General features: G+C 36.3%; 1 protein-coding gene across 1 annotated transcript in view; it reads right to left on the bottom strand.

The window, feature by feature from the left end:
- Window positions 1–2,918: 2,918 nt before the first annotated feature.
- The window catches only part of REEP3 (receptor accessory protein 3), a 101,684-nt gene continuing 88,659 nt past the window's right edge, over window positions 2,919–15,943 (bottom strand). Inside the window, 2 exon segments of the mRNA XM_047762763.1 lie at window positions 2,919–4,494; window positions 5,172–5,317. Of these exon segments, the coding sequence (XP_047618719.1) occupies window positions 4,438–4,494; window positions 5,172–5,317 (203 nt within the window). The 3' untranslated portion in view covers window positions 2,919–4,437.

Raw genomic sequence — 15,943 nt, 5'->3', positions numbered from 1 at the left:
TGATTGTTTTTCAGTTAAATATATATATATATTTATATAAATACATTTCAGATTATCACAAGATATTGAATATAGTTCCCTGTGCTATACAGTTGTGAACTGAAGATTGGCACTTACCATCTGCCTCTATACAGATTGAATCATGAGCCGCTGCAGCTGCTGACCCTCAACACCCCCTGAAAGGAGCTCAGGAGTGAGGCCCTCTGTGCTCTGGGAAAACTGGCAGAGCAGGTCTTCAGATAGATATTTTCAGGAGAATACTTTGTGAGCCTGATTCTTCCATCTCCCTATATGCGAAAATCACTAAAGTTCTTCATGGTGACATCAACTCCTTGTGACTAGCAGTAACCTTCACAAGACTAGCAGCAACCTTCTGTAACATGTATGCTTGGTTGCGTATACCTCCCCCTTCACCAAAATCACATGTAGACTGACATTCCCACCTACTTCTTTGGAGTGGTATTTCTGAGCTATCTGAAATGCTGCTTCCTGGGTATAGCCCTCATTTTGCCCCAAATAATACTCTCAACTTTTAGGTTGTGCATATTTTTTAAGTTGACACAGTAAATCCTTGCTATTCATCTATTTTATGTATAGTAGTTTGTATCTGTTAATCCCATACCCCTAATTTATCCCACCTCTCTCTCCCTTTCCCTTTTGGTAACCAAAAGTTTGTTTTCTGTCTGTAAGTCTGTTTCTGTCTTGTATATAGACTCATTTGCATTATTTTTTAGATTCCAATATAAGTGATATCATGTAATATGTGTCTTTCTCTTTCTGACTTACTTCACTTAGTTTGATACTCTCTAGGTCCACCCATGTTGCTGCAAATGATACTATTTCAAAGAATGTATATGATTTTTATAATTTGATCTATGGTTTGTATCTTAAGTTTGTGCATATGTTGTCTATTATTTAATCAAGACACACTCAATAATAAATAATATCAATTCATGGAACCCAACATATATACTCTTACACAGAGAAAAAATGCAAGTTGTTACTAATAAAATGAGTTTATTTTATATTAAAGTTTTCAAAAAACACATTTGTAAAATTATCCCCACACTAGGCCTAAAGAAAACCTTTACAAAGAGGTTAAAAAATTGCAAAACTGCTTTCTCTTAACTACTAAAGTACATAGATTTAAAGTGTTAGAAGAGAAAATGTTAATTCATGTTCAATGTTTAAACAGTACATTAAATCTGTAGGATACTACTAGAAGAGTAAATCTTAAAAACATTAAGAGAAAAAAGCTGTAATTTCCTTTCAGAAAGCTTTACTCTTAAATGTTTACTAAGAATTATACACTGCATACCACAATATCAATGATCTTTTCAAAATTAACCTAATTGTTTTGTAAATGAACCAACTTAGACTGGAGAAAATGTAAGAAATTACTTTTCAATACATATTAGCTCCTTAACATTTCTTTTTTAAAATTTTATTATTTATGTATTTTTCTTAACCTACTGTTGTGATAAAAGAAAATCAAAATAAAAATTTAGTCCATTCAAATTAAAAATACAAATTACTGGTATCTAATATGATAGTGTTATATTATTTTTAATAACACAAAAATTCAAGCATTCTAGAGCACAAACTGTTATTTCAAAAAGTAAACCCAAAGAAAATATATTTATCTAATCAAAGTTTTACAGAAATTTGGAATATTTACATACTTTATAACACTGTAGAAATCTTTGGTGGTGACATATAGATTAAGTTCCCTGAAAACACTAAGAATTTTGTTCCGTTAATCTGTGTAGTAAAGTATTTGTAATTAGTAATGCTAGCAGCCTCACTTTCTAGCCAAATAAATATACATGTAGTGAAGTGTGTGGAGGAAATCTTATGGGTCTAGGTGGGTTTACATAATTAATTAGTGAGCAATAAGGCTTATTTCCAGCTCATTTTATACCAGAAAAAATATATGGTAAATTAAAGAACAAATCAATTCTTACTTCCAGACAAACTCATGTTAATATTCATGAACAAGTTGGATAAATATGTAATAAAATAAAACAGAAGCTACAATTTCTGGATAAACTTTTAACAGTTACCAAAATAGTGCCCTAAAGGCTGTGCAGCATCTAATGCCCATTCACCAAGTGGTGGTGGTGGGAAGCAAGGCACTGTGGTTGAGGGATAAATTTACCTCTTCTAAAAGCATTAGATGAGAAAACAAAAAATAATAACCTGTTCTACCTTAAAAGAAACAAAAATGTATAAGTGTGTTACACAAAGTTCAAAGGAAGGGCATGCTAAAACATATATAAAAGAAGCAAAATTTAAGAAATACTGAAAGGAAAGAAAGGAAAATGATGTTGACTCTATATAGGGTAAAACAGAAATAAATCAGAGGGAGCTTTGTGAGTATAAAGAGATATATTAAGCAGAAAGACTTGCATTATCTCTTTGAAACTGGTGTTATCCTTGATTAAATGTTTTGATTCTAGAAGTGTAAAGTGATAAATAATTCCTCCAATTTAGGACAGTATTTATGAGTTTACTATAATTAAAGAATAAGTTTAATACTGAAATTAGACTTGGAAAAATACAATGGTGTCAATCAGCCCCCAAAGGTAATGTTTTTGATACAAAGTCACTTACATGACCCTGTCAGGCAATATGAGATGACATTGCCCCTGTGTAGGAAGGACAAGCATGGCATACATAGCATTTATATGGTAAGTCTGGTACTAGGCAATATAAATAAAACTCTCTCCTAAAAGTTTATAGTCAAAATGCATAGGAATTTTGAATACAAATTAAAGAGCCTTTCCAGAAACTGAGGGGCTTAAAATTAGTCAAGGTAATGAACATGAAGATATTCACAGAAATAAACTTTGTGGGAAAACTAATTGAATAAATTTTTACTCAGTGTTACTTACCCAGAATGAGAGATAATCTGGAGATTAACATTTTAAGACATTTATCAAGAGAAATGTATTTATTACATAAAGGTACTATTGAGTAAACAGTCTGTTCTCTACCAATATGAGGAGGTCCTGAATATACATTGCCATGGCTTCATTTCTCAAAGGGTTGAAAGGTCAAAGACTTCACAAATCTCTCTGTTTTTTTGTTTTTGGACAAACAAGTGGAGCCATCAAGTGAATTATCTGAATAAGTATAATCATATGAATTTGATGACTGGTCCCTAAAATCATCATTGGAATTATGTTGACTTAGAGTTCATAATGTATAGTTATCTATGATACCTAAAAGGCCTCACAGTTCAGTAACTCAAAATTTCTTGGGTTAAAAGGGTAGGATTTGCCTCAAATCTATTCTAGTAACTTCTGATATGTAAGATTAACAACATTTGTATTTTGCATTGGCATGGACCTTCAGGAAATTATCTTAGCCAGAAGTGAAGTGACTCAATTGGTTCTGGTCAATGCCAGATTTATAAATCATCAGCTTGCATCAGTGCCAAACTTGTGAATGGACTGGCTGTTGGATGATTTCATGTATTAGAAGATACCTAAATGCTATACTGGTCTGATATTTCACAAAAGCTACCATGTTTAAAAGCTGAAAATGTAACCAGTGTTAACAAACACATGCTAAATTCAACTACAATGAGAGGCTAAATATGGGAAGCTGGTGAATGTTTAAAATAAATTATCTGTAAAGAAGATAAAAACAGTTAAAATTGAACAATAAACTCTATTTTTTTATTATTAAAACTAAATGAATATAACTAATGAAACCCACAGGAAAAAGAGATGATGTAATTCAAGGCATAAATTTGATGCATCTGAATGTGACAAATAACATAGTTAAAAAAAAACTAATATAAATGTACAATTGTAAAATAAGTAAACAATTTTCAAGTGTGCAAAACTAGTCAGGAATAAAAGTGCTATGTAAATACCTGGTTTTCAAATATTTGTTTCAAAAGCTTTCAGTTTATGGTGGAAAAACTAGAAGGTAGTAACAAAGTAAAAATGTAAAGAATATACAAAACATATTTTATCTTACATAGACCCTTGTCCTGCATATATCGCTGCTGGATCAGAGGCCTCTTCAATTACTAACCTCGTGTGATAGGTAAAACACAAATGGAGGTAAGCACAATACAGTATCACAAAGGCTGGTGTATCTTGAACCATAAAAAGACTCTTTTCAAGTATACTGTGGGTTTGTGTTTCATCTTATATCCTAGGCACTCAGTATTTTTGAGGAATCTGAAAATAGCATAATTTTCTGTTTTTTCTGATATTCCTATCCACTTTGCATAACTTATTTTAGTAGTCAAGATTTGAAAGTAATTGTTAGACATAAAAACTATTTAAAATGATAAAAGTAAACCCTATCACCACTACAATTTAAAGAATTATTTTAATGTATAAATCCTGAATATAGGATGTTAGGAAAAAAAGTTGATATATTAGCATAATTTGTCTTGGGATACTTGAAGTCTCATGACTAAAAATACACTTGTGGTCTTTTCTTCACTTTGTATTTTAGTGACCCATACCGCACCTGAGGAGAGAAATTTTGTGTTATTATTACAAATTAGATTTTGAAATTAAATAGGATGGAGTAGTTCATAATCATAGGAATTATTTAACTTTTCTGATACAAAGAATCAATTATCTTATACATATGTACTCAAAAGACAGCACTACCCATATACTAAAAAATGTTGTTGCTATCATGTTGGATATATGCACAGATTGTTATCACTAATAAATAAAAATATTAGCTGTCATTAATTATGCTTTGCTTGGTACATGTCAATGAACATTGCTTACAATGATCTGAGGCCATTTATTGGGATCCTCTACTGCTTTCTGGGGACAAAGACAATATATTTTTATTGATACACTTTTACTATTTAATCCTTATAGAGAGTTGGTTCAGAAAAAAACTATGTAGTTAATACTGTTTTCTTTGCTTATGCATAGGTACTCATGACAACCGTATGATTTTGCTACGTGAGAATACCATTTTCCACTGATAGTGGAAGACTAGGAATTTACCATTTTCTAAATTTCCGGAGATCCTAATCCATCTGATCTGAATAAAGAATTTTAAATATAACCGATGCTCTATCTTTCTAATCCTTCATTGATGGATCATTAATATCCTGAATTATCATGCAACAGGGAAATCCCTTAATAGTAATCATTAGGAAAACAATCCTATACTGCACTCACCTCTTTTCGGCCTTTCACGGCTTTCACAGATTTCATGCTTTGTGATCTTCGTAGCCCTTTGTGTGTTAACATCTCATCATCTGAATATGGCCTATCTGCTTCTTCATCTGTTTTCTCATCTCCATCTCTCAGTGGAATTCCATAACCTAGAGGAGTTGTCAAAACCAGCATGTTTTAGTGAAAGGATGCCAGTCAGCACTGCCTCTTCACTCTGCTGGCAGTTCTCTGCACAGTCTGCATTTGCTTGCTCACTCCTCTTCCTTTCTCATCTGAAATGCCTTGCCTGCCCTTCACCATTCATCTTTGCTCCTTATACCATTCTAGATGAGGCTTATAACTCATTTCTTCCAGGAAGCTTTCCCTGACCATTCCTATTGTTACTCTGCATTTTTTCAGAATAATTAAAAACAATTTATTTTTGAGCAGGTTAACACGTTTATGGATTTATTTAAAGAATATAAATAGATACTTAGTGAAAAATCTCTCTCTGCCCTTTCTCCTTTAAATGAATTCTAAACAACCTAAGCAATCGTGTGTTTTGATGTGTTATTGGTACTTTGGACTTTAATTCAGAATTCTTATTTATTTATTTATTGCTTTTTAGGGCCACACCTGCAGCATAAGGAAGTTCTCAGGTTAGGGGTTAAATTGGAGCTGAAGCAGCCAGCCTACACCACAGCCACAGCAACTCGAGATTCCAGCTGGTCTGTGACCTACACCACAGCTCATGGCAACACCAGATCCCTAACCCACTGAGCGAGGCCAGGGATCAAACCCGCACCCTCATGGATACTAGTCAGGTTTGTAACCTGCTGAGCTACTACAAGAACTCCCTAATTAGGAATTCTAAGAGTCCCTCTCACTGCCACGTATCAAATCTTTTGTCAAGACCAGAAATGATAGGGTGAACCTAAGGAGACCCAAAAGGGCTAGAACCTTGGGCAAGAAAAATCCATTGGAGACAAATGATGGAGAGGTTAAATCAACACTGTTTCAGCTGCTGAGGTAAAACCTAGCCAGTTAGGCTACAGTAATTTGAAACACCACAGGCTATGATGACTTATGTTAGTCAAAGAAAACAGCCAGCATGAGGAAGGTCGGTAAGAGGTCATGGGGGTTTGCTAACAGGCTGCTATGTGTAACTACAAAGACTTAACATTGGTCAGTATGCAAACATCCAGGCAGTCAGGCTGGTCAGGAAGTCTGAGAACATCCTGAGGCTGGAATCCAGAGATAAGAATGCTCCCATTCCTGAAGCTTCCCATTCCTGAAGCACTCTCAAACTTTATCTTCGAGTTTATTAGCACAAACTTATTAGCACATGTAGGAGTCACCTGGAGAACTTATTTATAAACACATTGCTATACCTGGGGTGGGGCTGAGAATCTACATTTCTAACAAGTTCCCAGGTGATGCTTATGCTACTGGTCCAGAGCCTGAACTCTGAGGAGCTCGTACTCCCTGGATGGAGCAAGAGAGGGGCCCACGTCTAAGGCAACCAGAGTACTAGGTAGGTTATAAAGACAGGGGTGAGGTTACAAGGCCCCATTACGTTTCAAATTCTCCTTTAATAAAGGTAAGGTTTATAGATACCTACATCTTTAGTTGAGAAAAAGTAGGTTTTCAGGCTCAGGAAAGGGTAAGGGATGGGCTTCTTGCATGTGAAGAAAAGTGTACTGAATAAATGTTTATTAATCTGCTCTCATGGGACATGAATAACTTCAGTTTCACTAAGCAAACCGGGAAGAGTTGTTATTAAGCTTCCTGGTCTCATACTAAGATAAACATCTTTAATTGTATATTAAGGAAGTACAATTTTATGCTGCCAGACTTCTAGGCTAGAAGTTAGGAAGGATTTGGAAGTAGAATCAATCATTATATAGGCCAAGATCTTTTGCTTCCCTGCAGCAGTCAAAGTGCATTCTAGGTAGAAGAGACAGCATATGCAAAGGCACTAGGGCACCAGGGAACATAACTGTGGGAGAGATGTGAGGAGGCCAGTGTGGCTGCAACATTAAGTGGGAAAAAGATATACGTGTGTGTGTGTGTGTGTGTGTGTGTGTGTACACACACACAAAGGAAAAACAAAAATGAAACCGGCATATCTGTTGAAAGCTTTTCGGTGGTTTTAAATTTCTTCATTTTTCCTTAAAAAAAAAAATGTGCTGGAGGTTCCTGTGTGATGCAGCAGGTTAAGGGTCTGGCACTGCCACAGCTATAGTATAGGCCGCAACTACTGTGGGAGTTTGATCCTTGGCCTGGGAAACTTCACATGCCATGGGTGTGGCATTATTTCATCTCATCTCATCTCATCCCATTCCATCTCAACTCATCTCATTTCTTTTTCGGCTGCACCTGTAGCATATGCACCTGTTCCCGGGCCAGGGATGGAATCCAAGCCAGAGCTGCGACCTACGACATGCACCACAGCTGCAGCAATGCCAGACCCTTAACCTGCTATGCTGGGATCAAATCAGAGCCTCCATAGAGACAAGCCAGATTGTTAACCCATTGCACCACAGCAGCAACTCTCCATATTTTTATTTAAAAAAACTATACTAATTCTATAATTGGGGGAAATAGAAAAAAAATTTAGATTGCCATTTCTAGATTTTTCTCTATTACTGTTGCTTATACAATATTTCTTTTTTTTTTTTGTCTTTTTGTTGTTGTTGTTGCTATTTCTTGGGCCGCTCCCGTGGCATATGGAGGTTCCCAGGCTAGGGGTTGAATCGGAGCTGTAGCCACCGGCCTACGCCAGAGCCACAGCAACGCAGGATCCGAGCCGCATCTGCAACCCACACCACAGCTCACGGCAACGCCGGATCGTTAACCCACTGAGCAAGGGCAGGGACCGAACCCGCAACCTCATGGTTCCTAGTCGGATTCGTTAACCACTGCGCCACGACGGGAACTCCTTATACAATATTTCTAATTCCAATATAGTAAAACACAGAATAAGGAATCAAGGAAATAAGGAATCAAGGAAAGGAAGCAACTGTGATCAAAAAGTTCTCTAAGGCCACAGATGAAGCATAGGCCGATATTTCCACAAATATGACTCTTGCTATGTTAATTACCTCTTATTTGATATGACTAGGAATTGGAACTGTATTCAAAAAGATGATTTATATACATCTTATACTTTATTTCCTGATTTCAACTAAAAAAAAATCTTAGTTTTCTAATTATTGTTTTTAGGAAAAGTGATGGACTGATTCGTTATTCCACAGGTATTTAAAAAATACTCCTATGTGTGAGGCAATGTGTGCAATTATGGGGGATACAATGCTGAAAAATACACAACCGTTTTTTTCTACCCTAAGAAATCTATAGTCCAATAGAGGAAACATTCTTATGGGCATTACAATACTGTAATAGATGCTATAGGTAGAAAAAAAGGACAAGGAGCTACAGAGCACACAGTAGGGGGTTGTGGGTTTGTAAGAGAAGACTTCCTGTAGGAGGTAGAGGCTAAACTGAATCGTGAAAAGACTCATGACTCTATGCACCAAGTGCATGAAGGAGAGAAGACCAAGGCTGGGGAGCTGCTATACTACACACTCTTGAGTCTGGACTTCATCGGAGAACCAAGAGGGAGGCCAATGAAGCATTTTAAGCAGAAGGGTGACATGATTAGATTTGAGTTCTTTAAAAGATTCCTCTTGTACTTTGGAGAATGAATCAGAAGTGGATGAGATGGAAGCAAAAGAGGTTACTGCAGGCCAGAGATGATGAGTGCAAGGATCGAGGAGAGAGTGGCCAAATTTGGGATCTATTAGGAGATGAAGTTGACAAGTTTAACTTAGGAAGTTATTAAACTAAATTGCATCAAAAAGAGAGGCGCCAGGTCAAATATCTTCTCTAAAATATGTATTCTCTATTCCACTTATAACCTGAAAATGAGTATTTATAAAAACTGTGCAGTGAGTGGTGGAAATTGTATGTCTGTCAAAGTTGTCCAAAGATTTAAGTCTTCGAAGGAAGAGATGGAGATCTGAGAATATGAGAAAAGCCCCAATCTGGATGCCTGATCTGAACAGGAACCCAGCGAGTTGGAAGAACGGTTTGTGGGTCTGCCAAGCCCAGGTAAGTTGAAGCTGGTGGGGTGCTGCTGGTGCCAAATGGAGGTGATGCTAAGCTTGGCTGCTTTCCTTCAGCAGTCTAGACTGGACAGAGTCCTCAAAATGGTGCCTCCATGCATATTCCTGAGGAGCAGTGACAGAAGACCCAAGAATGAGGAGCCTGTGTTGTCAGGGGCCCTGGAGCCTTAAGGCTGCAGCTGTTTGGTCAGCTTCAGCCCAGCACTCTGACACCACTTTAGGAAACTAACAGATGCTTTTGCAAACTGATCTGGTTTTATTCATAGCTCATACATTTTAGAGTTGATATATTTTAAGTTTTACCTCCTTATAATAATAATAGCCAACACTGATCCTGCACTTAGCATGTACCAGATACTGTTTTAAGCAGTTTCCCCGTATTAATGTAAGTGCAGAGTCATGGGAAATCTAAATTAGAAGGAGCCTTAGTTATTGCAGTGGAAGGAGCCTTGGACCCCTGAGAGGAAAAACGAGAACTTTGCCACTTACTAGCTGTAAGACCTTGAGTGCATCTTTCCTCTCTGGCCTCAATTTTCCTACCAGGTAAGGTGGTAAAACAGATGAGCGATGAACAGGTTTCTAAACACCAATGCTGAGGTGATCGAGCTGTTGGGGGGGGTGGGGGTTCGCTGTTGAGTGGGATTAGGAGCTAGTGTGGAAAGCGCCACAGTCCATTAACAATGTCTGCCATGGAGTTTCTGTTGTGGCTCAGTGGCTAACGAATCCAACTAGGAACGATGAGGTTGTGGGTTCGATCCCTGGCCTTGCTCAGTGGGTGAAGGATCCGGTGTTGCCGTGAGGTGTGGTGTAGGTCGCAGACGTGGCTCGGATCCCACGTTGCTCTGGCTCTGGCAAAGGCCAGTGGCTACAGCTCTGATTAGACCCCTAGCCTGGGACCTCCATATGCCGTGGGTGCGGCCCTAGAAAAGGCAAAAAGACAAAAACAAAAAACAAACAAACAAAAACAACAGTGTCTGCCATGAGCAGGGAAGAGGGGAGCCACCAACTTGCTATCTTTGACTAAAGCATATCTAAGGTCCCCTCTTGCTAAACGGTTTGAATTCATGGTTCCAGCTCAAGTATCTCACTAAGAGCAGTCCACAGAGTAAAAAGAGAATAAGAATTAGACTAGGAACCTTGGATACCTCATTTCTGTTACTGAGTATGTAGTCTTTGACAAGTAATTTAATCTCCTTAAGACTCAATTTATTCATCTACAAAATAAGGATAAAAATATTTAACCTGCATAGTCATCCTAAGGATTAAATAAATATGCAAAGCATCTAAAACAAAACAAAAATCTCTTTATGTGCCAGAATATTGAAACTGAATATTGAACCATTTTTAACTAATATGAACACAGCAAGTTCTTTGCATAAAAAACATTTCCACTTATCAGAATGTGTTTTTTTCTGAGGAAGTGAGCATCATGTTCAAGGTATCCATTCTTACAAAAAAGCATTTGGAGGGAGCTCTTTTTCTGCATTCAAATGCAGACTTGAATAACTTCACCAAAGCAAGACTTCTCTTGATCAGCTAACTTCAAACAGCAAGCCACTCTTAGTTTTCAAAAGGGAACCACTTTTCCAGATATTTGAATTTGCTTGTGCTCTGAGCTAAATGTATTGATCATGCGAACTGGCACACAGACTTTGCAATGTAGGTGTAATTTCCACACTGAAAAACTTACCAATTTGCTATTCTTCTTGAGGAATTTTGAAAGTAAATGATACAGAAAAAATTTATGATATAAAAAATGAATACCTTAATTATTTTCAAAAGGAGAAATAGGGCTGTTTTATTTCTGATTTTAACAGGTTGATTTTTTTTTTTAATTGCAAAAATCCCACAACTCAGAGCTCAATGCTATTAATGCTTTGGTAATAGCATTTAGAACTTCCAGACCCTCCTCTCTGTACATATGGCCAAAAAATAACTTTACATATATTATTTCATTCCATCATCTATCTATTGTGCCTCTATGGTATAAGATCATAACACACATTATTTCATTGTTACTGTTTTCCCCCCATAATCTGGATATGTTTTCATGTCAATAAGTATACTGACATTATTATTTTTCATGACTAATAAGCCACCTTTCTGCTAATCATTTCTCTTAGGCATTTGGTTTGTTCCCATATTGTGTTACTATATACAACGAGATAAACATCCATACATCTTTGTACATGTATCTTCAAATAATCACTTGCCTGATTATTTGCCTATGACATATTCCTGAAAGTTTTTTGCTGAGTTAAAGAGAATATATTTTGATAATTCTTGCCAGACTGTTATCCAGAAGGATTGTTCCATTTTAAACTCTAGTAAAATGTACGTGAGAGCATCTATTTCCCAGCATGCTTGCTGTGATGGTTTTAATACATGCCCACAAATTTTCCGACACTCTCTCCCCTTCCTTACATTTCAAGGGCCTTTGTACCTGCTTCAACAAACTGCCACAAGTTCTGTCTGTTTTGAGACACTGTCTTTGGAAGCCTTTAGCTCCCAGGTAAGGGGTCCAGTGACCCTCAGAGATCATGTAGAGAGACCTGGAGAGAGATGTCTTCATCTATCCTAAGAATATAAAAATATACACAGGAATTTTTTTCTATACAGTTTCTTACCTTTAAGTCTTAGCCTTTTAAGAATTTATGTTGATTGAAGCTTTGAGGTAGAGATATAACTTACCCCACCTTCTAAGTTTAGCAGTTATCCTAACACCACTTTTTTTAATTAAAAAAAATTATAGCTAATTTACAATGTTCTGTCAAAAAAAAAAAAAAACCAATGTTCTGTCAATTTCTGCTGTACAGCAAAGTGACCCAGTTATACATATATACATATATATATATATATACACACACACACATATCCATTTTTTTTCTCATATTATCTTCTATCACAAGTGATTGGATTTAGTTCCCTGTGCTATACTGCAGGAACTCATTGCTTACCCATTCTAAATGGAAGAGTTTGCATCAACCAACCCCAAACTTCCAGTCCGTTCCACTCCCTCCCCCTCTTCCTCGGCAATCACAAGTCTTTTCTCCATGTCTGTGAGTCTGTTTCTGTTCCATATAGATAAGTTCATCTGTGCCATATTTTAGATTCGACATGTAAGTGATATCCTATGATATTTGTCTTTCTCTTTCTGACTTACTTCACTTAGTTTGAGAATCTCTAGTTGCACCCATGTTGTTGCAAATGGCATTATTTTGTTTTGTTTATGGCTGAGTAGTATTCCATTGTGTATATGTACCACATCTTCTTAATCCATTCATCTGTTGATGGACATTTAGGTTGTTTCTATGTCTTAGCTATTGTGAATAGTGCTGTGATGAACCCAGGGGCTGACATATCTTTTTGAATTATAGTTTTGTCTGGATATATGCTCAGGAGTGGGATTACTGGATTGTATGGTAGTTCAACATTCAGTTTTCTGAGGAGCCTCCATACTGTTCTCCATAGTAATTGCACCAATTTACATTCCCACCAACAGTGAAGGAGGTTTCCCTTTTTGCCACACCTTCTCCAGCATTTGTTATTTGTAGACTTATTAATGATAGCCATTCTGACTGGTGTGAGGTGGTACCTCGTCTAACGCCACTTATTAAACTGCCTTTCCTCCACCAATCTGAAAGGCCATCTTTCTCACTTGACAAATTTTCATGTTTATTTGGACTTGTGTCCAGATAATACTGTTGTAAGACTATCTGTTATTAACTTTCTTCCTGTCCTAGAACCATTTTACTTTATCAAAATTATTGCCAAGACCGAAAATTTCAGTCAAGTTTTTCCTTAGGGAAGGAAAGCTCAGAATATATACTATTCTGTATCTAAATATGTATATGTGTGTATATAAAAATGTGGAACTTGGACAAAGTAATGCATATTAAAATTTTAATTTCATAACTTACAAACCTTTCTTGTACTGCTACCATAATACCTCATATTTTTATAACTCTTAAGCTATTTTAATTCCATGGTTTAAAAGTTAACAAAAGAACTAAACAGTACCCCCTTACTTTAAAAAATTTTAGTCACACCACAGCAATTAGACAAACAAAAGAAATAAAAGGCATCCATATAGGAAGAGAAGAGATAAAACTGTCACTGTATGCAGATGACATGATACTATACATAGAAAACCCTAAGGACTCAACCCCAAAACTGCTTGAACTGATTAATAAATTCAGCAAAGTAGCAGGCTATAAGATTAACATTCAGAAGTCAGTTGCATTTCTGTATACTACTAATGAAATATTAGAAAAGGAATACAAAAATACGATACCTTTTAAAATTGCACCTCACAAAATCAAATACCTCAGAATACACCTGACCAAAGAGGTAAAGGACCTATATGCCAAGAACTATAAAACTTTAATCAAAGAAATCAAAGAAGATGTAAAGAAATGGAAAGATATTCCATGTTCCTGGATTGGAAAAATCAATATTGTAAAAATGGCCATACTACCCAAAGCAATCTATAGATTCAATGCAATCCCTATCAAATTACCCATGACATTTTTCACAGAACTAGAAGAAACAATCCAAACATTTATATGGAACCACAAAAGACCCAGAATTGCCAAAGCAATCCTGAGAAACAAAAACCAAGCAGGAGGCATAACCCTCCCAGACTTCAAGAAATACTACAAAGCCACAGTCATCAAAACAGTGTGGTACTGGTATCAAAACAGACAGACAGACCAATGGAATAGCATAGAGAACCCAGAAATAAACCCTGACACCTATGGTCAATTAATCTTTGACAAGGGAGGCAAGAACATAAAATGGGAAAAAGAAAGTCTGTTCAGCAAGCATTGCTGGGAAACCTGGACAGCTGCATGCAAAGCAATGAAACTAGAACACACCCTCACACCATGCACAAAAATAAACTCAAAATGGCTGAAAGACTTAAATATACGACAGGACACCATCAAACTCCTAGAAGAAAACATAGGCAAAACACTCTCGGACATCAACATCATGAATATTTTCTCAGGTCAGTCTCCCAAAGCAATAGAAATTAGAGCAAAAATAAACACATGGGACCTCATCAAACTGAAAAGCTTTTGCACAGCAAAGGAAACCCAAAAGAAAACAAAAAGACAACTTTCAGAATAGGAGAAAATAGTTTCAAATGATGCAACCAACAAGGGCTTAATCTCTAGAATATAGAAACAACTTATACAACCCAACAGCAAAAAAACCAATCAATCAATGGAAAAATGGGCAAAAGACCTGAATAGACATTTCTCCAAAGAAGATATACAGATGGCCAGCAAACACATGAAAAAATGTTCAACATCGTTGATTATAAGAGAAATGCAAATCAAAACTACCATGAGATATCACCTCACACCAGTCAGAATGGCCATCATTAATAAATCCACAAATAACAAGTGCTGGAGGGGCTGTGGAGAAAAGGGAACCCTCCTGCACTGCTGGTGGGAATGTAAACTGGTACAGCCACTATGGAGAACAGTCTGGAGATACCTTAGAAATCTATACATAGACCTTCCATATGACCCTGCAATCCCACTCTTGGGCATCTATCCAGACAAAACTCTACTTAAAAGAGACACATGCACCCGGGTGTTCATTGCAGCACTATTCACAATAGCCAGGACATGGAAACAACCCAAATGTCCATCAACAGATGATTGGATTCGGAAGATGTGGTATATATATGCAATGGAATACTACTCAGCCATAAAAAAGAACGACATAATGCCATTTGCAGCAACATGGATGGAGCTAGAGAATCTCATACTGAGCGAAGTGAGCCAGAAAGACAAAGACAAATACCATATGATATCACTTATAACTGGAATCTAATATCCAGCAAAAATGAACATCTCCTCAGAAAAGAAAATCATAGACTTGGAGAAAAGACTTGTGGCTGCCTGATGGGAGGGGGAGGGAGTGGGAGGGATCAGGAGCTTGGGCTTATCAGACACAACTTAGAATAAATTTACAAGGAGATCCTGCTGAATAGCATTGAGAACTATGTCCAGACACTCATGTTGCAACAGAACAAAGGGTGGGGAAAAAAATGTAATTGTAATGTATACATGTAAGGATAACTTGATCCCCTTGCTGTACAGTGGGAAAAAAAAAAAAAAATTTTAGTCACACCACTTAAAATTTAATAGATTGATACTATAAAAAGTGTAATGGATTTTCAAATGTATTTCACTATTTTCACTTAAATAATTGGAATATAATTTTTAACCAATTATAGGGTATAATTATGAATAATTATAAATCTGATAAAGGACTCTTATTACTAGTCCAAATATTCAAAATATATAGACCAAACCCCATAATCAAAATCAGTATACCTAATTTTATACTTCTTATTAAGAAAGTGTATATATTAGGGACTACTTTTACATTATTAAGGTATTAAGGATGATGGTTCAAAGTTCAAAGCTTCCTCATTCTTAAATCAATGGCCAAGACTTAATTACAACCTCTTAGGTGATAGCTACCAAAACTTTGTAAGGTTATTAATTCTAGGGAAAACTTAAAAGAAAATTCACTATTTTTCCTTTATAAGAAGGGACTGCTATTTTATTTTTCAAATAGGTTTTAATTATAAAAGATGATTTTCAGTCTCCCTCAAAAAAAAAAAAAAAAAAAACTAAAAGATCAAGTAGC

Source organism: Phacochoerus africanus, chromosome 15, assembly GCF_016906955.1.
Source record: "Phacochoerus africanus isolate WHEZ1 chromosome 15, ROS_Pafr_v1, whole genome shotgun sequence".
Lineage (NCBI taxonomy): Eukaryota > Metazoa > Chordata > Mammalia > Artiodactyla > Suidae > Phacochoerus > Phacochoerus africanus.
Note: the sequence above shows the minus strand (reverse complement) of the source record. Positions and strands in the feature narration are given on the sequence as shown.